General features: G+C 57.9%; 1 protein-coding gene across 1 annotated transcript in view; it reads right to left on the bottom strand.

The window, feature by feature from the left end:
• The window catches only part of CCDC33 (coiled-coil domain containing 33), a 66186-nt gene that overhangs the window by 8577 nt on the left and 32597 nt on the right, over window positions 1–25012 (bottom strand). The window contains exons 11-14 of the mRNA XM_058665461.1: window positions 18610–18810; window positions 586–754; window positions 373–461; window positions 105–242 (exon numbers count right to left, since the gene is read on the bottom strand). Coding sequence (XP_058521444.1) covers window positions 105–242; window positions 373–461; window positions 586–754; window positions 18610–18810 — 597 coding nt within the window. The remainder of the gene's footprint in view (window positions 1–104; window positions 243–372; window positions 462–585; window positions 755–18609; window positions 18811–25012) is intronic.

Here is a 25012-nt window from a genome sequence, read left to right as displayed (position 1 = left end):
AGCACAGAACCTGTGCTGGCTGCTGGCTGGGCTGCTAGTGGTGGGGCAGGGTTGGAGGTGGACCCAGGCCTCCTACGGGGCAGGCCCATGACGGGACAGCCCACACCTGCCTTCTCCTGGTGCCGCACAATGTCTTCCAGCGCGTGCATCTTCTGCAGCTTGTCCTGGTATCGCTTCAGCAGCATGGCCTGTGGCTGTGGCACCTGCTGCTGGAGGAGCAGCTCCTTTTCCCGGTCGTTCTTCTGTAGGGAATCCCGAAAAGGGCAAAGTGTGGGTGCCTGGGAGCCACAAATGTCCAGGGATTCCTCCCTGGGGGCAGGGTCCACTGTTCCCCTCCATAGCCCTACTCCCGGGAATCTCAGCTCACTCAACTCGAATCAACTCGTTCTGCAGCTGCTGCACCTTGTCCCGCAGCTTCTTCACATCCAGCTCCGTCAGTAGCAGCTTCTCCTTCACGGACACTGTGGGGGTGCGTGGTTGAGCGGGGAAAGGTCAGGGAAGAAGGCCTACTGGCTCCAGTCAGCAAAGTCAGTGCCAACAGGGCAACAGTGCCAACAGGTCTCTCCCAGCAGGCAGCGTCCTCACCCAGACTCTGGGCTGCCTCTGCTGCATGGCCCTGCTCCTCCTCAGCCTCCTGCTGGGCCAGTTGGCTCCGCAGCCTGCGGTTCTCCCCCTCCAGGAGGCTGGCCTGTTTCCGCAGCGACAGGATGTCCTCTGCCATCTTCTGCAAGGCTCGCTGGTAGTTGTTCATCTCCTGGGGAATCCCAGAGCCCAGGGCTGAGCCTGCTGTGCCACAGGGGGTGCCCCTTCCCCCCTACACTCAGAAGTCCCATGGAGCAGCCAGAGGCATGACCTGAGTCTCCCAGTCTGTGTGATTCCCAGACAGGGGTGGCCGTGGTGCAGCCCCTTGACTGCGAAGTCGGCTCCCCTGATTTGTTGTTGCTTCCCTAGTCCCAGCCCAGGGCACCAGGCCTCAGCAGCCAAACAGAGCTTGGAGATGGGCTGGGCCTGCAGAATTTGGCAGAATCACACTTGCCTCCTAAGACCCCCAGCAGCAGCCCCCTCCCAGCCAGTCCAGCAGTGAGGAGGGGGTCATAAAACGCACCTGGGACACCCAGAGCAGGACTCGGGGTCAAGGTCAGGATCTGGCTGCCTGATGAGGATGTGAGGGGCAGGAAGCCAGATCTAGCTGCTAGGTCAGGGGTCACAGCACACTGACCACACATGCTCACTGAGCATTCATTACTCTGTTGTAGGTATTTTTAAATTTTTACTTATTTCACACACACACACACACAGAATTCCTAGCCACTGATTTCATTCTCCTAATGGCCAGAACAACCAGAGCTGAGATGGGGAGCCTGGAGCTCCAGCCGGGTCTCCCACCCGGGTGGCGGGTGCCCCAAGCCCTTGAACCATCACCTGAGTCCTCCAGGGCATCATTAGGGAATGGGGGCAGAGCTGGAACTCAGACCCAAGCCCTGTGATACACCTGTGTGGGGATGTCCCAAGCTGGGTCAGGACAGCCTCCTTTGATCCCTGGAGCGGGGGCAGAGCGCCTGTGACTAGCCCTCTTTTATTGAAGAGGAAAGCAAGGTGGGAAAATTTGTTCAGTGCCAACAACAACGCCTGGTAGAGCCAGCGTCCACGCACAATTTGTGCCAGAAGACCTCACGGTGCATTAAGACATGCCCAAGATCCCAAGCTAGACAAGAACAATTGGTGCCTTCCACTCTGCCCATGTGCAAGCCAGGAGCATCAAGGGCTGGGTCGATACACTTTTGTCTCATTGGAAACAGTGTGGCAGCACTACAGGTTCAATCGCCACTTGTAACGTGGGTTTGAGTCCCGGCTGTTCTACTTCCGATCCAGCTCCTCCTGTTAATGTACCTGGGAAAGCAGTGGAAGATGGCTCAGGTGGTTAAGCCCCTGCCACCCGTGTGGGAGACCTGGATGGAGTTCTTGGCTCCTGGCTTAGACCTGGTCCAGCCCTGGAGACTATGACCTTTTTGAGGGAGTGAACCAATACATGGAACATCCTGTGTCTGTTTTTCAAATAAATAAACCTTAAAAGAAACTCCCTATGGCTATTTACAAAAACAACGAGGGGAGTTCCGTCAAACAGCACAAAAAGTAACCCATAGAGCCAGACAGAAGGAGCTGGAGGGAGGAGGAGGAAGCAGGTGGGTCCAGCTGAAGTGGGAGGTGAGTTAGTGGGGCCTTGGTGGCCTTTTTTTAGGGAGAGAACCTCATGGCTGAGCCCCCTGAAAAAGCCGAGCTGTGCCCCTGCCTCCAGCGGGGCCCTATGCCACCTGGACAGGTGGTCTAGCTTCTCCTGGGGGAATAGCCCTCTCCCTGTTGCACTGGCTTCCAAGAAAGGGGACCCTGGCAAGCAGGACACTACTTGTCACCTGCCATTGTCCCTCTTGGCTGGATCGCCTCTAACCAAAGCCAGTGCCAGCCCCTGGAGCTCCTGTCCTGGCTCCTGCCCGGTGCCCCCACCCAGCTGTTGCTGTGAGACTGGGCTGGGAGACCACCCATATGTGGTGGGGAGTGCTTGGGTTAGAAGTCCACTACACCATGACATGCCGTGTGGACTGCACTGTCCCCCCATCTTCCTGGGGCTCAGATCCCTGCCCATGCCAGACAGGTCCAATTTGGAGGCAGTGTTCTTGTTCTATCTTATTTCCAACGGCTGCTTCAGTCGACATACAGAGCACACCCTTCCCTGCCAGGACCCCTGTGTGTCTGATTCTGCCCATGCCCTGTGGGCTTCTGGGGTTTGGCAGGGGCACAAGGCCTCGTTTTTGCAAAGGAAATCTGTCTCCTTTCTCTCTCTCCTCCACTCTTCTCCCAGCGACACAAATGGGTTTCTTGGCTTCTAGGGTTATCCCCTTGAGAAATCCACATGCGGACAGAGAAATACATACACACAGGCACCCACACACATACACAGGTGTGACACAATGCACACGCACACACGGTGCACAATACAAGTATGCATGTGCACACACATACACACATAAGTCACACATGCATATACATGTGAACATGCCTACACGCACCCATGCAGTCCAAGGATGCTTACTGCCCCGCAGTTGGCAGCTTTCTTGCCTGGTTGGGATCTGCAGTCACAGAGACTGGCCAAGACGAAGTCCTGTCCTGCTGTGGGATGTGACAAGGGCCTGTGGCAAACGAACATGACCCCATCTGTCCCTGGGACATGTACGGGCTTATCCCCTGGGACCCCTCATGCCCCTCTCATCCAGAGGCTTAACTTTTCTCAGCCCCCTCACTGTGGTTCAACCCAGCAGCAGTCCAGGGGTGGGCAGGCTATGGACAGAGAGAAAAAGCTGGACACAGAACAAGGCAGAAAGTCACGGGGTGCGCTGGCCCCTGGGGGAGGAGAGCCCCTGCTTCACCATGCAGAAGGGCAGTGGGCTCTTACAGCTTCTACCCCCTCCCCTCCAATGCCAGCCCTGCTGACTTCCCAACAGCCTGCCTGCTCCCTCAGAGCCGGGGCCTCCCCAGCGGCTGCCAGGGACCTTGGCTGGGTTCCTCTGCTCCCACGCGCTGCCACAGTCCCTAGATCTAAGGCCATAGGAGCCCGCCCTGAACAGGACCTTGGGCCACACAGCTGAGCTGGGAGGCCTGGAGGCAGCAGCCCTGACCTCTTCCCACAGCTGCAGCTGAGCTGCCCCAGGGCCACGCTGTGCGTCACAGCCCAGCCTTGAGCACGCAGGGAACACCATGCCCCAGATTCCCTTGCTGTCCTGGCCACTCTGCCGTGGGCTCCTGGTCTCCTGGAGTCACGAGGCTGGTGGGGGCAGGCTCCAGAGCCACTGTGCCTCGCCCTGAGTGACCCCCACACCTACAGCCCTGGGTACTCTCACCCTCAGAGCCTGCTAACATGAAAAAGATTGGGTGATCCCAGGTCCACATCTTTCCAGGGCCATTCTCTGAGCCTCAGTGTTCCCATCTGTGCAATGGGCATAGCACTGCACTCAGCTCCTGGGGGGGTCTGCCCACAAAACACCATTCTTCCCAGAGCCACCTTTTAGGCATTTTGATAATTTTAAAAGGTGCTGCTGCCATGACATAGCTCACCAAGCCTCCACCCGCAGCACAGGCATCCCATATGGATGTCAGTTCAAGTTCTGGCTGCTCTACTTCCGATCCAGCTCCTTGCAAATGCCCCTGGAAAAGAAGTGGAAGACGGCCCAAGTGCATGAGCCTCTGTACCCGGGTGGGAGTCCTGGGGAAGCTCCTGGCTCCTAACTGGCTCAGCTCTGACTGTTGCAGTCATTTGGGGACTGAACCAGCAGATGGAAGATCTCTGTTTCTCCCTCTTTCTGTAAATCTACCTTTCAAATAAAAAAAAAATCTTTAAAAAGTTTTAATAAGTTCATCATCTAAATTTTGACATTCTTTGTTCTTTTTCATAATTTTAATATCTTCGCTATATTTTACAAGGGTTTTCTTTTTTAAAGATTCATTTATTTTTATTGGAAAGGCAGTTGTACAGAGACAGGGAGACAGAATGATCTTCTGTTTACTGGTTCACTCCCTTAAGTGGTCACAATGGCTGGAGATAAGCCGACCCGAAACCAGGAGCCAGGAGCCAGGAGCCTCTTCCAGGTCTCCCATGCAGATGTAGGGCCCCAAGGCTTTGGGCCGCCCTTTACTGCTTTCCCAGGCCACAAAAAGGGAGCTGGATGGAAAGTGGAACAGTAGGAACACAAACCGATGCCAATATATGGGATCCCTGGCATGTGCAAGACAAAGGTTTAGTTGCTGGGTCATTGCGCCGGGCCCGATTCTACTTCACAATGCTTTAAAATTATGTTTTGTTTATTTAAAAGGGAGAGAGAGTGAAAAAAACAATTCTTCCTTCTACTGGGTTGCTCCCCCAAATACCTGTAATAGTCCAACCTGAAGCCAGGGACCAAGGTCTCCCCAATCTCCCACGTGGGAGGCAGGGGCCCAAACACGAGCTGCCTCCCAAGGCTGCATGAGCAGAGAGCTGGAACTTGAACCTGGGTCTCTGATAATGGGATGGCAGGGTCCTAAGCAGCAGCTCAGAGGCTGGGCCACACTCCGGTCCCCAGGTTCTGGGCTGGCATCTGACCTCCTGTGCTGATTTGGAAGGGAGTCCTACACCTTGTCATACAGGTGGGGAAACCAAGGTAGGAAGCCTTGTCTTTGCAGGAGACCAAGTTGCAAAGTCCATGCAGGAAGCACCACAATGGGCCACTAGGCGTCAGGCCTGTGCAAGGAGCACAGGGGAGCCTGAGGTGGCCTCTCCTGGGCACTCAGGAAGTGGCAGGAAGTGGGGGTGACAGAGCAGGCCAGGCCAGGCAGGGGGTTGGGAGACTTCCCAGAGGTGACTGAGCTGTAGCTTGCAGGACAAGTGGGCCTCCTATGGGATCTCCAGGCAGCAGGGATGCCCCAGGGAGTGGGCAGAAGAAACTGGTCAGGAGGGGATAGGACTGTCAGACGTGACACACCTGCAAGGTGCCTAGTTAGTCCTTGCCACCCCCCACCCTCGCACCATGGAGAAACCTGGATGGAGCTTCAGGCTCCCAGCTTCAGCCTGGCCCAGCTGTTGTAGGGCTTAGGGAGTAACCCAGCAGAAGGGAGATCTGCATCTCAAGCACACTAAAGAGACATGGAAAATCCAGCTTCTTCAAGCACTTGAGAGACGGGGGAGACCATAGGAGCTGGGGAGCTGGGGATGGGGACAGGTGGAGCGTCTCCCGCAAGTGGTGCTGAGGATGGTGAATGCAAAGTCAAGGGCAGGCCTGTGGCGCGGGGAGGCCCGTCCAACTGGGGACTGCGGTGGAGCCAGCCCAAGGGCTCAGGGACAGCAGAGCAGGGGTGTGGCTGGGGGTCTGAGGGACTGCAGGGGCGGGGGAGGGTCTATCACCTGATCCCCCATGAGAGTTTCCTGGGTGTTTGTTTTTGTACACTCAGCTCCACTCTCTCCTTTTGCTCAGTGGCATTGCTGTCCGTCAGCCTGGCCTGCTGACCTTGGCCAGCTCTGAGAGCCAGGCCGCTCTGCAGGAGGGCAGAGGTAGCTGTCGACGCAGGTTCAGGGCAGGGAAGGAGAATGAAGAGGCAGGTGTGCAGGAGCTCACAACATATGGGTGGCATGGGCTGGAGCAGGGGCAGGAGTGGAGGGGGAAGGGGGCTAGGGGCAGATGCAGACCAGGCGCCTGCCTCAGGCATGGGGTAGGGCTGGGCTGGGCCAACCACTCTCTCCTTCTCCCTGCCATTTCCTTTGCTGACCCTCTGTGTCACCCCTTGGGGTCCCCAGGATCTGGCAGGGAGAAGCCAGGCCACCGAGTGTGGTTTGCCTTCGCAGCCGGTAGGGGGCAGCCGTGTCCCACAGACTCTCTGGCCTCAACCAGTATCCCAAGTGGTCCAAGACTGCTGTGCCCCAGGACTGCCCATCTCAGAGATGCTGATGGGGCTGGCCATCAGTTCCGAGCCGTCTAAGGAGGCCCAGCGAGGGGCTGTCATCTACTCGAGACCACACAGGGCATTCGGAATCTTAACTGGGCATCCCGGAGCAGGTGATGGGACTGAGTAGGGGACAGAACACAGCCTGGGCTCTTCTCACCTGAGGCTGAAGTGTGCGAAGCACAGGTGGGAGTGCAGTGTTTGGACACACAAGTGCACACTCCAGCCTAAATCTCCATACCTCTAGCTTAGGAGATCCACAACAGTGTTTGTTCTGCAGCTTTAGGAACCTGGAGCATTCTCCCTGCTACAGGCACTCGGAACACATCCAGCTTCGTGTTTAAGGTCCTCTGTGCCCACCAGGACAGATGGACCCTCTGTGAGAACCGACTTCTGGCCACTCACACACGGCCTTTCTGGGTCCCTCTCCTTTTCTTTTCACTTTCATGTATTTGAAAGGCAGAGAAAGGGGCGGTATTTGTCCTGTGCTACCTGCCACCGCCCAAGGAGTCCTGAGCTGGTCCATCTAGCACCATTCTGGGCTCTCTCTAAGTTTCCCCAACTTCCACCTGCTCCAGCGCTTGCATCCCTGGCCTCAACTTGCTCAGCTGGGCTGTGGAGAAACTTCCAGAAGGAAGGGCAGGGCCTGTCTGGGACACCCTGGGAAGGATGGCAGAGGCGATAGGTTTTGGGAGTGACTGGAGCTGGCACTGGACTGAGTACAGGTGCTGAGGTCAGCACAGGCCTGGGCTGTGTGGTTGGCATGGTTGGTCTGTTGCCAAACAGACCAGAAGAAGGATGCCAGGAATGCCAGGAGTTAGGGTGGGGATGGAAGCCACAGAATATTCTAGAACCAGGGTTCTACTGGCCCCAGAAGCCTGTCCTGGATCCTCCACAAGCTTCCACAGCACAGGCCTGTTGTGGATAGCAGGTGCACCTACTCACTGCGAGATGGAAAGGGGGCAGCAGGGGCTTTGTTCAGACCAAGGTTATGGACGAAGAAACAAAAGCAGTTGCTTTTTCCTCTCTCTGGCTCTTTCTCTCCCTGCTGGAGCCACTCTGGGGACTTAGGAAGCTTTTGTGCTGGGCTCTGCCTAGTGCTGAGGGGCGGTGGGGGCCCCTGGCCGGCTGCTGACCCCAGACAGTATGATCAGCCGCTGCAGGAGTGGGCCGGCTAATTGGGCCAAGCAGGCACAAAGGGGCTGGGCTGGGAGGGGCTGGAGCAGGGCCTCCTGGAAGATGTCGGTTTTTTCTTCTCTTTTCCCTTCCCAGGTCCCCTTCCACTGTGCACTCCAGGCCCTCTTCCTCTGGGAAGCCCTCTTGGCCATCCTAGGTGCAGCCAGCCATGCCTGAGTCCTCCCAGGGTCTGTCAGACCTGCCCCAGTGGACAGCAGCGTGGGGCCACTGCATAGTGCTCCTATGACCGTGGGTATCAGGGAGCCACAGCCCTCCACCCCCACCCTCCCTGCCTGCCTTCCCCACTCTGCGCCTCCTTGAACAGGCTCTTGGGCCTGCCCCAGGTTGCCCTGCAACAAGCTCAACACACCTGCCTGCCAGGTGCTCCACCCAACCTCCCCCACAGCATCCCAACCAGACTCACAGGACGGAAAGGGTGGTCAGTGAGCCCCAAGACAGCTTTGGGGGCTGTTGGGGGCTGGCATTCCGGCTCCCCCATCTTTGCTGCTGGGCAGGTTCTGCTCCGAGGGATGGGTCCCCAGGGACTGTTGCTACAACAGGTGCCTGCCTGGTGACCAAGTCCAGCCCTCCTCCCAGCCCCTGGGGCCACTTCCCCTTTGTCTCAAGCTGGGTGGGGAGAGGGTAGAGAGAAGGGCTGAAACACGGTGGGTTCCCACTTTCCAGGAGACCCAGGGCTGGGCAGGCATTTCAGCATCCCGCCCCAACTTCTGACAGCACCCCTCCTCCTCCCGGCTCATGGTTCCTGCCCCTTGATCCCCCCTTACCTCCACCCACTCCAGTGACCCTTGCTCTGTATTTCCTGGTCTCCCCATGGACTCAGGGCCCCATGCTGGCCTGGCTGGGGCTTCCAGCCCTGCTGTTCTGCTGGCCTGAAAACATTCCTTTCCCTTTAGTTCAGCATGGACAAGGGTGGATGTTTTTAAGAGAAACGCCCTGGGAAAAAGAGGGGAAAAAAAATCTCCCACAAGCCAGCACTCCACCCTGGATGGCCATGAGGACACAGAGCCACCCCCATCCGGGCTACAGGATCCCTCCCAGGGCTGGCTCCTCCCACACCAAATTTGGGTCAGCCCCACTAGGCCCGCATGTGTGCCTCAGAGCTCTCCTGACACACCCCCTCCTGGACCTGGCCAGAGCCCACCTGGGCAGGAGCTTTGTAAGCCCTAGATGACAGAGGGAAGCAATGATGGCAGGGCTCTCTGGGGCCTCCGTGGTAGCACAGCCATGACCTCCCCAGCTGGAGGTTACAGAATCTCCACCCTGGTGGCATAGCTGGTAAAGCTACCACCAGTGATGCTGGCATCCCATATGGGTATCAGTTCATGTCCCAGCTGTTGCATTTCCCATCCAGCTCCCTGCTAATGCCCCTGGGAAAACAGCAGAGAGTGGTCAGGTACTTGGGTCCCTGCCACTCATGTGGGAGACCCAGAGGCAACTCGGCTTCAGCCTGGCCCAACCCTGGCCATTGCAGCCATTTGGGGAGTAAATCAATGAGTGGATTTATTCCTCCTCTCTCTGTAACTCTGCCTTTCAAATAAATATGTTTTTAAAAATGTGTGTGTGTGGGGGGGGTGGCAATCAGGTGTCCCAGGTAGGTGGGGCCTGGCTCCTGCTCTGCTCCATGCATTTGTTTTATCCTAACGGGCATCCTTGCTATGCAGGGCCTCCTCCCCAATGGGCACTTGACTGGCACCACTGGCATGAGCACCTCTTGCTTCTCCCCACAGCCTCCCTGGACGCAGTCCTGCCCCACCCGGCCTGGCCTGCAGAGCTCTGATCGATCGATAGAATCTGCCGCATCCCCAAGCACCATGAATTTTTCATCAAAGATCTGTGGACTCTGGGAAGCGCACAATTAGGCGTGCCATCAATAATGCAGGGTGCAGGGCTCAGCGGGGGCCTGGGCCAGCCGGCCCTGCCAGCAGGATGCAGGAGGGGCGCTCCCATCGTCCCGGGGGTCAGCCAGTCCCTGGAGAACACACGTGTGGGACACTGGGGTCGGGGGCAGCGAGTCATACCCTCTGGGGTGGGGGTGTTGAGCTCGGGCTTCAGAGCAGGCCCTGGAGGGTGGGCCTGGCCTCAGATGTTCCATCTATAAAATGGGCCTTAAAGAGCCTGCAGTCCCTTCCTGGCTCGTTCATTCATGTGCTGCCTTCACTCAGCTTGAAGGTGGAGGTCCCTTGTGCCCCTCTGCCACCTGCCACCTGTCTCCAGGATCCCAGCCATTTCCTTTACAGCCCCAAGAGCTCCCTTCTGCCTCTGGGCCTTTGTGTATGCAGTGCCTCTTCTACACTGTCCCTTGTCCCTGGGTGGGCAGGAGGACGTGAGATTGGAGCAGGAAGGCATGGACTGGAGGAGAGTTGGTTGGTTGATCGGGTGCTGGGAACACAGGAAGCGGCTCTGGGATGCCCAGAGCTGTCCAGGTCCTGACACCACCACTGCCCTTGGCACCCTTGGCTGAGAAAGAAATACCCTAGCAGGTGGCATCTGAGGCCAGAGCCCCAGCCCCACCTGCCCATTCCCCGGGGGTCTGCCAGCCCCCTGGCCATGGCCATGGCTCCATCTGGGCTTAAGGGCTTTCCTTGTAGGCCCAAACGCCCTGCCTGCTGGGGCCAGGCTCAGAGAGGCTTGCCAGAGAGTCAGTCACACTTGGCTTGTCCAGGGCAGGGGGCCAGGGGAGGGGGAGGGGATGGAGAATGGTAACATTTGGCCTGTGGGCCTGAGGTGGTAACCTAGTGGTTAAAGTCCTCATCTTGCATGCACCAGGATCCCATATGGGTACCAGTTCGTGTCCCAGATACTCTGCTTCCCATCCAGCTCCCTTCTTGTGGTCTGGGAAAGCAGTTGAGGATGGTCTAAGGTCTTGGGACCCTGCACCCGCATAGGAGATCTGGAAGAAGCTCCTGGCTTCAGATCAGCTCAGCTCTGGTTGTTGTGGCCACTTGGGAAGTGAACCAGCAGACAGATCTTTCTGTCTCTCCTCTCTATAAATCTTTCCAATACAAATAAATCTTAAAAAAAAAAAAAAAAAGAAGGACTTGGCCTTGCCTTTCAGGAGGCCTAGAAGGAGGGAGGCTTGGCCCTGGCCCTGGGAGCCCCTGTCAGAGAGGGGAGGCTTGGTCCTGGGCACTGGGAGCTCCTGTCAGAGGTGGGAGGCTCAGTCTTGAGTCCTGGGGGCCCCTGTCCGAGGAGGGAGGCTCGACCCTGGCCTGAAAGCCAGCTGGTAGCAGCAGGGCTGTCTCGCCTGCTCAGGATCCCCTCTGGGTAGGAGGCAGGACCCATCCACTCTGCATAAGGACCCCTGAACACAACAGATGGTGCCAACAAGTGCAAATTAATCGAGTGAGGAGCCGGGAGCCACCGCCCTGGAGCCCTGCCGATCGGATTGAGGATCTATTGACGTCTGGCCAGCTCAGCGGCCACGGCGGTAGCTGTTATTGACAAGGCCCGTCCATAAATCTCCCAGCCACGTCTCCAGAAACCTTAATGATGGGGCCTCATTACCCCTCACACCACTCGGCGCAGGGGGACCAGCCAGGCCACGTGGCAGGCTGATGACAGGCAGGCTGAGCCCCTGCAGCAGGGGAGAGGCCCAGGGCTGGGGGAGGGGGTCCCAAGGAGTAGGTGGAGGTTGGGCCTCTGGGCTCTGGGAGGAGAAAAGGACCTCCGTGCCTGTTTCCTGAGTGAGCCTCAGCTTTCCCCTCTGGGCAGTGGGAAGAGAGTGGACAGCTAACTGACGAACAGAGCCCACTCGGCATCCAGCACAAGGCCTGCCCCTTCCGTCTCTCTCTCTCTTCTGTCCCTGCCTGAGCTACTAAGACAGCAGAGCAGGCTCCAAGGGCCCTAGCAAGTTGCCCATTTCTCCTTGTCTATCATTCAGGCTACTGGGTCCCTCCGACTGCCCAAGTGTGCCCAGCACAGGCCCAGAAGGGCAGCCCTGGTCAGAAGTTATGGAGGGGAGAGATGCCCAGGGGTGGCAGGGGGAGGGTAGTCTCAGCTACATCTCTGCCTTAGGGAGGAGAGGAGTTCCTCCAGGGGGAGAAACCCGCCCCAGGAAAAGAGGGTCTAGCACAGCCATGAGGGTCTTGGACAAGGGTCGCCCCACCCAGCCCTTGGCCACCTGGTAGATACGGATTTGGAGGGAATTTGGGAGCCCCTTTTGTCTGTGGGAAGATGAAGATAGCAAAGGAAGGGGATAATGAGTGCTCCCCCCACCCCTTGGGCAGGTGCACGGCTCCTCCTCACAGACTTAGTGCATTCTGCCCCCTCCCCAGACTCTGCCTGGAAGCCCGTGAATGGGCATTTTATCTGATTAAACTGGGAGTGAACCGGCCGCTGTCTATTATCTGTAGGCTTGATTGGGTATTTAGCACCGAGTGTGTGTGCGTGCGCGTGAGCGTGTGGCCTGGGTTTTCGCAGGAGGAAATTGGATTGCCCCGAAAAGCATTTAATCAGCACTGAACTCTAAGAGAGGCCCAGGGCGGGGGAGGGGACAGGGGCCGTTCTTGTCCCTGGCCGGGGAGTGGATGGAAGGGGGCTCCCTCCTGAGGCACAGCATTCCTCTTGGTGAATACTTGTCCGCCATCCCTTGCTACCTTCCCCTCTCGGCCCTTCCCAGAGCCTGGGCCTCCTGCTAGGGCACACCCTGACCTGCATTGGGCCCAACACCCATCAAGAATGAATAAGGGCCCGGCGGCATGGCCTAGCGGCTAAAGTCCTCGCCTTGAAAGCCCCAGGATCCCATATGGGCGCCGGTTCTAGTCCCGGCAGCTCCACTTCCCATCCAGCTCCCTGCTTGTGGCCTGGGAAAGCAGTTGAGGACGGCCCAAAGCTTTGGGACCCTGCACCGGTGTGGGAGACCTGGAGGGGGTTCCTGGTTCCCGGTGTCAGATCGGCGCAGCACGGGCCCGTTGCGGCTCACTTGGGGAGTGAAGCATCAGATCTTCCTCTCTGTCTCTCCTCCTCTCTGTATATCTGGCTTTCCAATAACAATAAATCTTTAAAAAAAAAAAAGAATGAATAAATCAGGGTAGACAGCAAAGCACCGTGCATGCCCAGTGAGCTCCAGACCTGATGACCAAGGTACACCTGGCCCTGTGACTTGGAATGGGGATGGTGGCCTGGCTGTTTGTAGGAGGGACACACCCCTCCCCATTTCCCCAGGGTGTGGACCTCCTGAACCCCCATTCTGTGGCTAGATCCACCTTCACTGATCCCGACTCAAGTCCTCAGGCTGTAACTTACTGAAAGCCACACTCCTGCCTCGCTGTCCCACTTGTGTCATTGAGGACTGGGAGGGACAGTGGCAGTGGGCAGCATGGCTGCTGGGGCCTGGGGTAGGGGAAAGGACTCAGTAGGATCAGGCCTCTGGCTCACAGTGGGGGTGTGGGGGTGTGCAAGGGTGGGAGGGCAGAGATCCTCATGTACGGGCAGCCACTGGCAGAGGCAAAGCACCCCTTCAGGCCCCTGACATCCAGCACTCTGCAGCTCATGCCCTGTGCCCATGGTGATGCCTGGCTCAGGTGACCTTATGGGAGTGCTGTAACCTGCAGACATAGCCCTAGCCATGAGTGAGGCCCAAAGCAACACCACACAGTCCTCGGCAGTGGTCCCAGCAGCCTTGGGGACAGAGTGCAGGTCTGGGCGAGTCAGGTGTGTTGCCACCCCCATTCTGTGGCCCTGGCTCAAAACCACATGCCTGTCGGTAGCCAGTGGCTGTCCCCAGCCTGTGGCTCCAGCGATGGGCAGGGTTTGGGGGGTGGCGATGGAGGTGGGGTAGAGCAGTGGCTGGTGAGGATGGGGGGGGGGGCCTGCTCGCCCGCATTTGCACACCGAGGGGCAATAAATCGACAAACACTTAATCTCTGCAAATGGAATGAAGCTGTGAGCGTGTGCAGCGCGGCTGCTGAGTTACGGGTTCGTTTATTAATCTCTTTAGTTCCAAGTGATGGATGGAGAAGGAGCCGCTGCCCAGGGTGCAGGTGGGGTGGGGTTCCTGGGTCTGGGCCTAGGGGCAGGTCCCCAGGGGTTCGTATTGCCTGTCCTTTTATCTTCATCCTGAACACAGCACCCCTCATCCCCCTCCCCAGGTTCTCAACTCATGCAGGTTGCCCACTCCGCTCCCTGTGGGCCCTGCCCAGGTGGCCCCAGGAGGTGGCTGTGGATGGACCGGACTGGAGGGCACCTCCATGTAACGGGCACATGACTTCACGGAAGGGGAGTGGCACATTTAAGGTCACACGGTGCCTCTGGAGACAGGGAGTGGGCAGGGCTCAAACCTGCCAGAGGTGCCCAGATGAGGAGGTGTGTGCAGGGATAAGGGAGTCTGTGACATGGGGTCCTTTCCACCTTTTGGTGCTCCCACTTGTCCCCTTTGAAAGCCTGCTGAGCCGCATGTGAGTTTGCATGTGTGTGTGAGTATGAGTATGTATGGGAGAATGTGTATGTGTCTTAGTGAGCTTGGGTGAGTGAACGTGTGTCAGAGTGTGTGTTAATATGCGTACATGTGTGAGTTTGTGTGTGTGTGTTTCTGTGTGTACGTATGAGTGTGTGTTAGCCTGTGGGTATGTTAGTATGTATGTGTGTGTTAGTATGTGTTCATGAGTGTGTGTACATGTGCTGGGGACACGTGCGCCTGCGGGACTGGGACTGGGCAAGAGGAAACTCACATGGCATTGGGCTGGGCACGGATCCTGGGGGCCAGGTGGAGGGGACCAGGAGAAAGGCCTGAGCAGAGAATAGGGCCCATGGACAGCAGGTGGCGGGGCTGGGGATGAGGGTGACCACGGCTGAGTAGCAGGTCTGGGTGGCAGGGTGTAGGGCAACGTGCCTGGCGGCCTGTGGGGACAGTGGACTGGGGCACCAGCTGGAGGCTGCCCAGGCAGGCACTTGGTCCCACGTTGCACCTCACACTCCCTCCTGTGCTTTCCCTGCTGGTTCTGGAGACTGGGGGGCTGCAGGGTGCTTGGGCTTGAACTCTGTATGGGGCCAGCCCTGGGTTGCTGGACAATCCCGCTCCTGCTGGCCTCCAGGGGTGTGTGGGGGGGGAAGTCGGGTGCAGAAGCTCCCTGCTAGGCCAGGTCCCTGCCACCAGGTGGTGCTGGAGAAGCCTCTGCCTGCAATGTCAGCTGTGACCTTGTCCTGGGTTTGGTAGACCTGGGGCCTGAGGGGGACAGCCCTGCCCAGAATCCCAGGGGACTTGGGAACATCTGCTCTCTGCCACTTCCTCCCCACAGAGGCAAGAGGGAGGAGAGCAAAGGAAGCAGAGGTCAAGGTTGCCTCAAGTACTACTGGAGAAGGCCAGGAGTGCAGTGGAGGGAGCTGGGCTGGGCTCAGGGTAGGTGGCCCGGCATAGGGTCCAGGAGGTGGCCTGGGACAGAGGACATGAACCTGCCTGTCCATGATTTCCTGGAGTGTCTCAGCAACCACATATCCTGGGACCCCTTGATCCTGAGCCAGTAGCCATGGGCAGTCACAGAGGCCCATGCCAGGGGGGCGTTAAGGGTCCACCCCACCCTTCATCTCCAGCAGCTGTGTGCCCTGGGTGAGCCCCTAGCTATGGCATCCTGTCCTCTGCTCCTGCAGGATTGGGGAGCAGGGTAGGGGGAGGTGGGTGACCTGGCTGTCAGTTCCCACGGTCCTCTGAGGGGCTGGGAGTGGATGGCAAAAAACTGGGGCTCTGGGTAGGGATTCTAGGGTCCTGCAGGCCCAGGGCAAGCGGGGACTGGGAACAGGGCTGTGGGGGGAAGACCAGATGGTGGGGGAAGAGGCTCTCCAAGAATGAGCAAAAACACATGAGTTATTCAGTGTGGCGAGGTTGGGAAAATAGCACTGAATCTTTAAACAGCCCTTGTCAATTATTCATTTGCCAGAGTGGGGCCTCTGGTCTGCCACAAGCCTCTGGGAGGGAGGCAGTGGGGGGAGTGGAGGGAGTTGGGAAAGAGGGGAACAGCGACAGACAGAAATGGGGGCCACCTGGAGAGGGTGAGTCAGAGATTTACAGGAGAAGACCAAGAGGTGAGGGCCGGGAAGCCTTTGCTGAGCCTCAGAGGCCACCCGCTCCAGGAAGCCCTCCTTCCTGCCCCCACGCAGAGGACTCACTGTGTGTGCATCCTGTGCTGGGTATCCACTGTGGGCCTGTCCAGACCCTTCCCCCAGCCCCGCGCCCATGCCCTGACCCAGGCTCACTTTTGCCTGCTGGATCTGCTCGGAGTCCAGATACTTACTCTCTTCCTTTTCCCTGGATCTCCATACACAGCTGCACCCCAGGCCAGCCGGGCTCTCCACAGGGAAGGGGCGGGCAGTTAGCTGGTGGCAGGAGGGGCAGGGAACCTAGGGGCCTGAGATGTGTCTCTGCAGCCATGGTTGGTGGCCCCAGGCCCTCGAGAGCTGCCTCAGCTGTCCACAGCCACACTGGGTGTCCCCTGTCTTGGCACCCTTGCACCCGGATGTATGGCTCTTCCAGACACACTTCGTAGGCTACTCCAAGGAAAGGCAAAGTTCCCTCCAGCTCTGCTCAGGGTGCCTACGCTTGACCCAAGACCACCCCCCCCATGGGGCCTTGACCTCAGGAGGTCTGCCCAGGAGTCCAGGGTGTGGTACGGTGGGTTAAATTGCTGTCTGTGACACTCATATTCCATTGCCCACCCTGCTGATCTGCTTCTGACACAGTTCCTGCTAATGTGGCTGGGAAGGCAGCAGCAGGTGTCCCAAGGGCTTAGGACTCTGCAGCCCCGTAGGAGTATCTTTTTTTTTTTTTTTTCCCAGAAAACATTCCATTTTCTATTAAGTTGGAGTAGGTTCTGGTGTCAAACCAGAGGCAAACTCAACACTTGGACTCTGGGGACCACACCCCAGATCAGCAGACAGATATTAGGGCAGACCATGGCTAGGCCTGCTGCTCCACTGCTGATGTGCCTGGGGCTCGCATACTCTGAGACCCTGCCATGGCTACTGTGTGTGCCCAGAGCTTGACAAACACGTAGCACTGTGCACCTGTCTGGCTCAGTGCTCCTGACACTGTCCCCTGCCCTGGCGCTGAGCAATGCTGGCAGACATTATTCTGCACCTGCAGCCCAGGACAGAAGCCCTTGCCCTGCCGGTCAGTTGGTCAGGGTCACATGCATGTGTCCATTGCCATGTTACTGGGCACCGTTGCCATGGAACAGTGACCCGGAGCTTTGCTGGTACCTGCAGTTGTCAAGGAACCGGGGGACATGGCCATCTACCCTCTGCATGCCATGGCTTGTAGCTGGGCTCCACTGCCAGAGAACACACGTGTGTGTCCAGGGCCCCAACAGGGCTTAAATGTTCCCCATGGATAGCCAGTGAGGCCAGTCTGAGGAAGGACTGGAACTGGGAGTCAGGCACAGAGCAGGGCAGCAGACTGGGAGAGAGTGAGAGGTACAGCCCAGTACCACCCTCCCCCCATACCAGGCCTGGGGTGCTTCCCCTGGGGCTGGCTTGGCAAGCAGCGGTGAGAAGCCAGTCCTGTGGCCTTTCCTAGTGGCCAGCCCGAGGTAGTGGTTTGGGAACCAGGAGCCCATGAGTGGGGGGCACCGTCAGTCCTCAGGCCTGGGTCACTCCTCATGGGGCTCAGCTCCAGGGCCCCACAGAACCCACGCCAGACACAATCATGTAGGCCTGGCACTGCTCTCCTAGGCCTGGCTGTGTGTCCCCTGCCCAGGAGGCTGCTAGGGGCATGCTTGTCCACACCTGGCTGGGACAGAGGCTCTGCAGGTACATGCAGGGAGTCGGGTGGGGAATAGGCCCCTCAACTCGCTCCCTGTGTCCTGCCTGCCTGGGCACCTTCCCTCTTCTCTGACCCGTGGACCCCTGGCTCAGAGGCACGAGTTGGGGGTACCCCAGGGCCAGGCTTTGAGTTGGTTTGTCCCTGTTGCTCCCAAAGACCAGGAGGAACAAATTCAAAGGGAATCTTCCATGCTTATTTCCATTGCAATTTATGAAGGGGTTGGGGGGCAGATATTTTTCCCCCAGGGGAGGCATAAAAGAGCAAGTGAGGGAGCTATGGGCGAGACTAGAATAGAGAGTGAGTGTGGCTGGGCACGCCCCACGTGGGAGTGTCCAGGGCCCACCTTGTCCACATGGTTCTTCCTAGTCAGCAGGTGGCACTTGTTCCAGAAAGGTACAGAAGTGCAAGGGGAAGATGAGGAGGTTTTCGGTGGCCAGAGGCAGAGCCCAGGAGGAGGAGATAGCCCTGGCATCCCTGGCAGCCCTGGCAGCCCTGGCAGCCCTGGCCCAGGGCTTCCCCAGGGGCCTGCAGCCTTGGCAGGGGCCTTCCTCAGGACCCTCTGGAGCAGTGCTCCCCACGGGATCCGCCGTGGAGGGAAAGGAGGCAGAAGCCCTGGGTGAAACCACGCTGGTTGTGGGCTAGTGGCCTCACCTGGAAATGCTAAGGAGGAGCCACCTCTCTGAGGCTGGCACCCAGGTCTGAGATCCCATGGACAAGTCAACCCAAATACCCATCTCTCCCACCTAATTCCCATCACCGGGCAGTGGGCGGAACTCTGGCTGGCCAGCCTGGCAGGGCCTGCTCCCCAAACCTCCTACACGTACTCCATCCAAACGATGACGCAGCTGTCATGTAAAGACCCCACGCCTCCCCCAGCTCACACACACCACATACCCAAAGGGGAGGTCCACTCAGGCTGGCTTTGTGGTGCAATGGGTTAAGCTACCATCTCATAGATGAGTGTTGGTATGAGTCCCAGCTGCTTTGCTTCTGATCCAACTCCCTGCTAAGACACCTGGCAGCCAGCAGGTGCTTGGGCCCTGTCACCCACATGGGAAACCTGGCTAAAGCTTCTGGCTTCAACCTGGCCCAGCCCTGGCTGTTGCAACCATTTGGGGAGTGAACCAGCAGATGGAAGAGCTCTGTCTCTCCCAGCCTCTTCCCCCACAGCTCCCTCTCAGCTCCCGGAAAGAACTCACAGCATCTCTGTAGGTCTCTGGCCCCAGAGGTTCCTCCTCTGCCCCCTGTGAAGAAGCCGGGTTGGAGTTCTCTGTGGACGTGGAGTTGACCATGGTCTTGGACCAAGACTCCCGGATGGTCCCCAGCTTTTCATCTAGGATTTGAGAGTCCAGGATGGGCAGGACCTTGCTGCTGTTGGGGGTCAGGACGTTTTCTGGTCTCTGGGAAGAGAAGGTGCAGAGGAACGCTGGATGGGCCCAGGGCTCAGGGCCTCCCCTGCCAGCCCTGGGTCCCCGGGCCCAAACTCACAGGCCCAACTCATGCCTGTGTCCGCTGGGGCCTTTGCATCTGCTGTGATCTCCTCCTTCTCCTCCTCCTGGAAGGCCTTAGGGATCTGTGTCCACAGGCTATCACTCAGGTCTCAGCCCAGGAACAGACAGCCTTGCCCATCTACTCTCCCTGAGGTAACCCTGCAACCAGTCCCCTACCCCCATGCTTCCTCTCCCCAAGCATTCTGTGCTGGGAGACTTGTTTTGGAAAACGAATTTGCCAGTCACTGCCCCCAACCCACCTTCCACGACACACCCCAGGCTGGAGTGGCAGGCCAGACACAAGTGGCCTGGCTTCTAGATGGTGTCTGGCTCACGACAGGTGCTTAGTGAGGTTCTGCAGAAAGAGAGTGAACCCGGTCGTCTACACCCCGCATCATCTGATGTAGACATCACCATCTCTTGTCCCTACTCACTCTCAGGACTCATTCCTTCCCTGCCTGCCTGGCCAGGCTCCTCTTCTGCCACCTTCTTCTCCCTGCTTGCCTGGTCCTCCCCAGCACAGCCATCTGCCACTATCATCTCTTCTCGTCTAAGCCCCAACATCAACACTGCCTCCCAACCCCAAAAGCCTCCAGGGCTTGACCCACCGTTTGGAGCATTTCCGGGCTGCCCCAGCTCAGCAGCAGAATCTCTGCTTCCCCACTGCTGTCTAGGGGCCAGTCTGGCTATTTCTGCTTAACAGAGCCTTGAGCTTTTGGGCTCATGGAGGGACGTGTGCGTGCCATCCTTGGGAGGGAGCTTGTTTGAAATCCATGGTTGGCCCTGCTACATGTCTACTGTCCAAACTCTCATGAGGTCCTGGGGTTTGTGGGGGCTTCAAAGGCAACCCAGGCTCATACACATCAGCTGTCACTATCTCCTTACGGCCATGGGGTAGACCACTTATGTTGGGAGCAGAGAGAGAGAGAGAGAGAGAGAGAGAGAGAGAGAGAGAGAAAGGAGGTGGAGAGCACAATACCGGCCAGAACAGATGTATTTGGGGTTAAAAGTGGCCAAATGTCTATCCAGAAATGACCACAGGGAGCCAAGTGAGCCTTTGTGAGCAGCAATTCCTTAACTCCTTACTCTATAGAGGATGGGGCAGCCACACGAGGGTACAAGGCACCCAGGCAAGTTGGGGTAGCAATGGGGGACCTTGAGACTGACCCTTGCACCTCTCAACCAGATGAGACCTGCTGTCTCTCCCTCCTGCCCCTCTCAGCAGCTGTGTTCCAGGAAGGATGAGATTCAGCAGAGTGCTGTCCATCCTCCTGAGATACCCATGGGGTAGCAGCTGAGTCAGGTGGCATGGGGTGTTCTGTGTTTTAGGTAGGCAAAGGTATGCCATCTATTTCCTGCTCAGAATGGGCAGACACTAGAATGAATGCAGAATGCATGTTGAATGGGTAAGTGCATGGACGGATGGATGGATGGATGAATAGATAGGTGGGTGGATGGATGGAAAAGTGCATGAATAGATGGACAGGTGAGTAAGTGAATGGATGGATGGATAGATGGGTAAATGTGTGGATGGATGGATACGCGTGTAGATGAGTGGATGGATGGGTAGGTGGGTGGCTGGGTGTGGTGGGTGGATGCATGGATGGATGTGTGGGCGGATAGGTGGATGGATAGGCAGGTGGATGAATGGATCGGTGGGTGGATGGGAGGATAGGTGGGTGGGTGGGTGGGTGGATAGATGGATGGGTGGGTGGGTGGATGGATAGGTGGGTTGATGGATGGATAGGTAGGTGGGTGGGTGGATGGGTGGGTAGATAGGTGGGTGGAAGGCTGTGGGTGGATGGATGGATAGGTGGGTAGATAACTGGATACAGAAGAGAATGAAGGGAAGAATAATTACCCAGGGCAGAGACCACCTCCCCATTGGCCAGGTGACCCACCCCAGCTGCAGTGAGCTGCTGATTCAGGTCCTGTAATGACATTTCTGCTCATTTCCAGGCAGAAAGCCAGTCTGGAAGCCCTGGATTTCATAGACTGCCGTCTAATCCATTTAGGGGAGGAAGTGGAGGTAATGAAATCAAGAGCAAGGCCTCACGGGGTGTCCCCATCAGTCCTGAGAGCAGGGACAACTGCTGCGGGAGTCCCTCCCCCCACAGCCAGTCCCACCCTGCAAGGGCCCCCCTGCTCTGGCTGCCATCACCTAGGTGACCCAGACCTGAGGTGTCAGAGTTGGGGTACAGATTCTGGTATTTGCTATGCATAATTAATTCCATCTCATCACAAAGCTGACACAAACACAAGCAAAACCCCTCAGCCGCTTCCTTCAGCCTCCATGTCTGGTGGGCAGGTGGCTGTTAGGAGCGGGAGGGAAGAAGGGATTGGGTAGGAATGGGTCTTAGTCCTCTCTGCCCTCCGCGTGGTCCCTGCCAGATTCATAGACTATTGTGCTCCCTGGCATGGCCTCCTGGCCACTTTTCTAATCCTCTGTCAGAGCCCACTGGACCTGGGGGTTGATGGCTTCTATATAAAAATCCTCAGACCCCTGACCACCACGGGCCCTGTGGGGGAGGAAGCTGAGGCAGTGGTCTTTGTCTCCTACGCTAACGGACACCAGGAAAAGACAGCTTCCTCTGGACTCCAATCTGCTCTCACCCGCTCCTTCTGGAGGAGAGTGGGGGTGCACAGAGGGGAGCCAGGCTGGGGAGGGGAAGAGCAGGCAGCCCTGGAGATGAGCTACCCCTCCTCCGCTGGCTGCCTTCCAGTGGGGTGGGGGAGGCTTGCCCTGCCTGCCTGGACGTGTTGGGGCTGACAAGTGGCCCTCCGGTGTGAGGCTCCGTGGTTGAGGCACATCCCGCTTCATTAGGGCTGTAATTGCAGGCTGACTGAAAGCTGGGAGCGATGCATGGCCACGCACTCGCCGGGAGCCAGCTGTCCATGCTGCCCAAGTGCAGGCAGCACCCCTTCCATCCCTGCCCAGGAGCCCAGTCTTGTGGAGGCAGAGCAGTCTTGTGGGGTCAAGGGCATTTTCGCCTTGAGGCTCCCGGGCTCCTCCTCCACAAGCATTCTCTGCCTCCCTCCTATCTCGCTCCATCCCCCAGATCCCTGGCCATGCAAAATGCAAGGGTTCCAGCCAGCCAGGGCTGCAGCTGCTGTCCTTGGTGCTGAAGGGGGCCGCCTTCCGGCCAGCCCATCCCTCACCCCCCCGCCCCCCCGGAGTGGAGCCAAAGGAGTGCACCGGCTCTTAATTCAATTAGCTGGCCCTGAACCCTCCCCCGGGAGCCTGGAGCGGAAACTGACAAACTCTGTTTAACAAAGACGTTTGTCCCCCACCACCCCCTCCCACCAGCTCGGGGCTCTGCCCGCCTGTATTCCGCTCATTAGGAATCTAACAAAGTGCGTCCCAAGAAATCTGCTTCCAATCGCTAGTAATTCAGGAGGCCCTGATGCAATTTGCTCTCTGATAAGGGGTGTCTCGCCCGCTGGTGAGTGCTGTAATGAGCCCCGTGCAGCCGTTCCCTGATCAGTCACTGCTTTGTCATTTCCTGTGGCCACCTTGTAGGTTCTTATCTCTTCGGCTCTAGGCAAAGCTCAGCCCGCTCAGACTCAGAGGGCTTGCTGAATACATGTTGCCATTTACAGCATCGACCAGTGGCCTGAACTCGGGGTCTGTCTCCTGGTTACCGAAGGCCTGAGTGGGCTGTGGACTCACCCTACTGGCCAGAACCTGCTCTTCCTTTTCTTCTTTTTAAATTTCTGTGGTGCCCTGCGTGGTAGCCTAGTGGCTAAAGTCATTGCCTTGCATGCACCAGGATCCCATATGGATGTCGGTTCTAATCCCGGTGGGCCCGTTTCCCATCCAGCTCCCTACTTGTGACCTGGGAAAGTAGTTGAGGATGGTCCAAAGCCTTGGGACCCTGCACCAGCATGGGAGACCCGGAAGAAGCTCCTGGCTCCTGGCTTCAGATCAGATCAGCTCTGCCTGTTGCGGCTGCTGGGTGTGAATCAACAGATGGAATATCTTCCTCTCTGTCTCTCATCCTCTTGGTGTATCTGACTTTGCAATAAAAATAAATCTTAAAAAAGAAATTCTGTGACAGGCAAAATGTGGCAGGGTGGGGGTGGGGGGAGGGAAGTTAGGACACAAGCCCACTCTCCAATTTGCTGGTTCTCTCCCCTGAATGTCCAGACTGGCCAGAACTGAGGCCAGGCAGAAGCCAGGAATCTGAAACTCCACCCAGGTCTCCCATGTGGGTGGCAGGGACCCAGGCATTTGAGCCATCACCTGTTGCCTCCCAGGGTGGGCATTAGCAGGAGTCAGGGAGTCAGGGAGTGAAGCTGGGCCTTGAACCCAGGCACCTCGATACAGGAAGTTGCCAAATGCCCGCCCTTGGATCCTGTTCTTTCTTGCACTTGGTCTTCCCCTCCAGAATTCCCCTGTTCACATTGAGTCCTTGGTCGTCACAGCCTGCTGTCGCTCCAGAATCTTCTGAGCATTTGGTCACTTCCTGCAAGATCTGCACCTGACACCCTGGCACCCAGGGCTGGATAATGCAGGCTCCACCTGGCTGGCCCAGTCTCACCGCCCGTGGTAGCTCCCTGCATGTTTCGTCACGCCTCCGTGGTCCTGGGCCCTTTCCAAGCTGCTGTTGGTGTCAGATCTCGCCACCCTGTGGCTCTTCCTGTGATCTGTGTGAGACACAGGTGACACAGCACGGAGTTGCAGGGCTGGCCATGCGCAGGGAGTCAGACACATGGTCGGTGAGTACATGCATGAGGGACCATGGCTGCACCAGGCATACACTGAGCCTGACCAAGAGTTGGTGGAGGCCTGGTGGCCTGGCCTTGGACATGCGGTTTGGTCATGAAGCTTCTGTCTTCTCTGTCTCTTTCATCTGATGCTTCACCCTACCCACAATACACTGGGCCCATAGGACCAGACGAGAGCAAGAGAGGAGGAAGGCCCTCCTGTCCAGTAAGCTGGCCCAACCCCATACTGGCCTCCGGCTGAGAGGGTTTGGGCCTACGTTTGCAGCAGCATACCATCTCATGGCAGGCGAGGCCTCTGGAGTTGCCAGTACTTGGCGGCAGCGTGGCTGTCAGCTCAGCCCAGGCTGCTCTGGGTCTGATTGTTATCTCCCCACAGGTCTCTTCTTCCTGCTCTGCTGAGTCGCTGGAGCCCATGAGGGCAGCTGGCGCCTCCTAATGTCCCAGAGCAGCTGTCACAAGGGGTGGGCGCTGATGGATGGATTAGCAGGAGCCATGGTGCTGGCCGCCTGGAGGAGACGAGCGTGTTTACAGGCGCCCCGGGTGAATGATGGCCAAGTCCCCCATGACGTGTGATGGCAGGACACGGCACTGGGGAGTGGGAGAATGCACTGGCAGATGCTGCTGCTACCCTCACTCCCAACACACACACACACACACACGCGCACACACACACACACACACACACACACACACACACATCCTCCTGTTGACCAGGAGACCTGCGGACTGCCCAGGAGTGGCCAGAGGCGAGAGGGCTGTTGCTTCAAGGCTGGCATGGTGTGCAGCTGGCCTCCCTTGTCTTCAGCAGGGAGGTCCGACTTTTCTCTCCTAGATGGGAAACATGGGAGCCAGGAGGAGGGTGGGGGTACCCAGGTATCCCCCAGGGCAGGGAGCACACCTGGGAGGAGGGATGTGGGGTGCAGGTGAGCTCTGTCCTTGTCCCTGAGCTGTTGGATCCAAGCACCAGACTGGCCCGCCACCTTGGGAAAATCGGGCTCTTATTTATCACCTGAGTGGACGGGGAGGCCCCTCAAACTGGGCTTAGGACCCAAGCAGGTGAGGCACTATGAACTGGGAGTGAGGCAGAGAGGGAACAGGCCTGTCTTGTCGTCTGCCTTGGGCCTGGGCTTACAAGAAGGGTTGCAGGTGCAAGGGGTTTCTTTCAATGGGTCCACAGCCAGTCTCACACTGATGTGTTCAGAATAGACATCAGGTGGTAGGGAAGGAGCCCCATGGGGGACAGAGCTGCTGAGAACTGGAAGGTGTCGTCTTAGCTGCAGGGCTGCCCTTGTTCTCAGGGCAGGAGCACGATGCTGGCTTTTCAGAAACTTCATCAGAATTCACCCGAAGCTTTCTGTTCCCCACTCCCTAGCCCCTGCCCTCC

Source organism: Ochotona princeps, chromosome 6 (assembly GCF_030435755.1).
Source record: "Ochotona princeps isolate mOchPri1 chromosome 6, mOchPri1.hap1, whole genome shotgun sequence".
Classification (NCBI taxonomy): domain Eukaryota; kingdom Metazoa; phylum Chordata; class Mammalia; order Lagomorpha; family Ochotonidae; genus Ochotona; species Ochotona princeps.
This window is presented reverse-complemented; position numbering and strand designations above follow the sequence as displayed.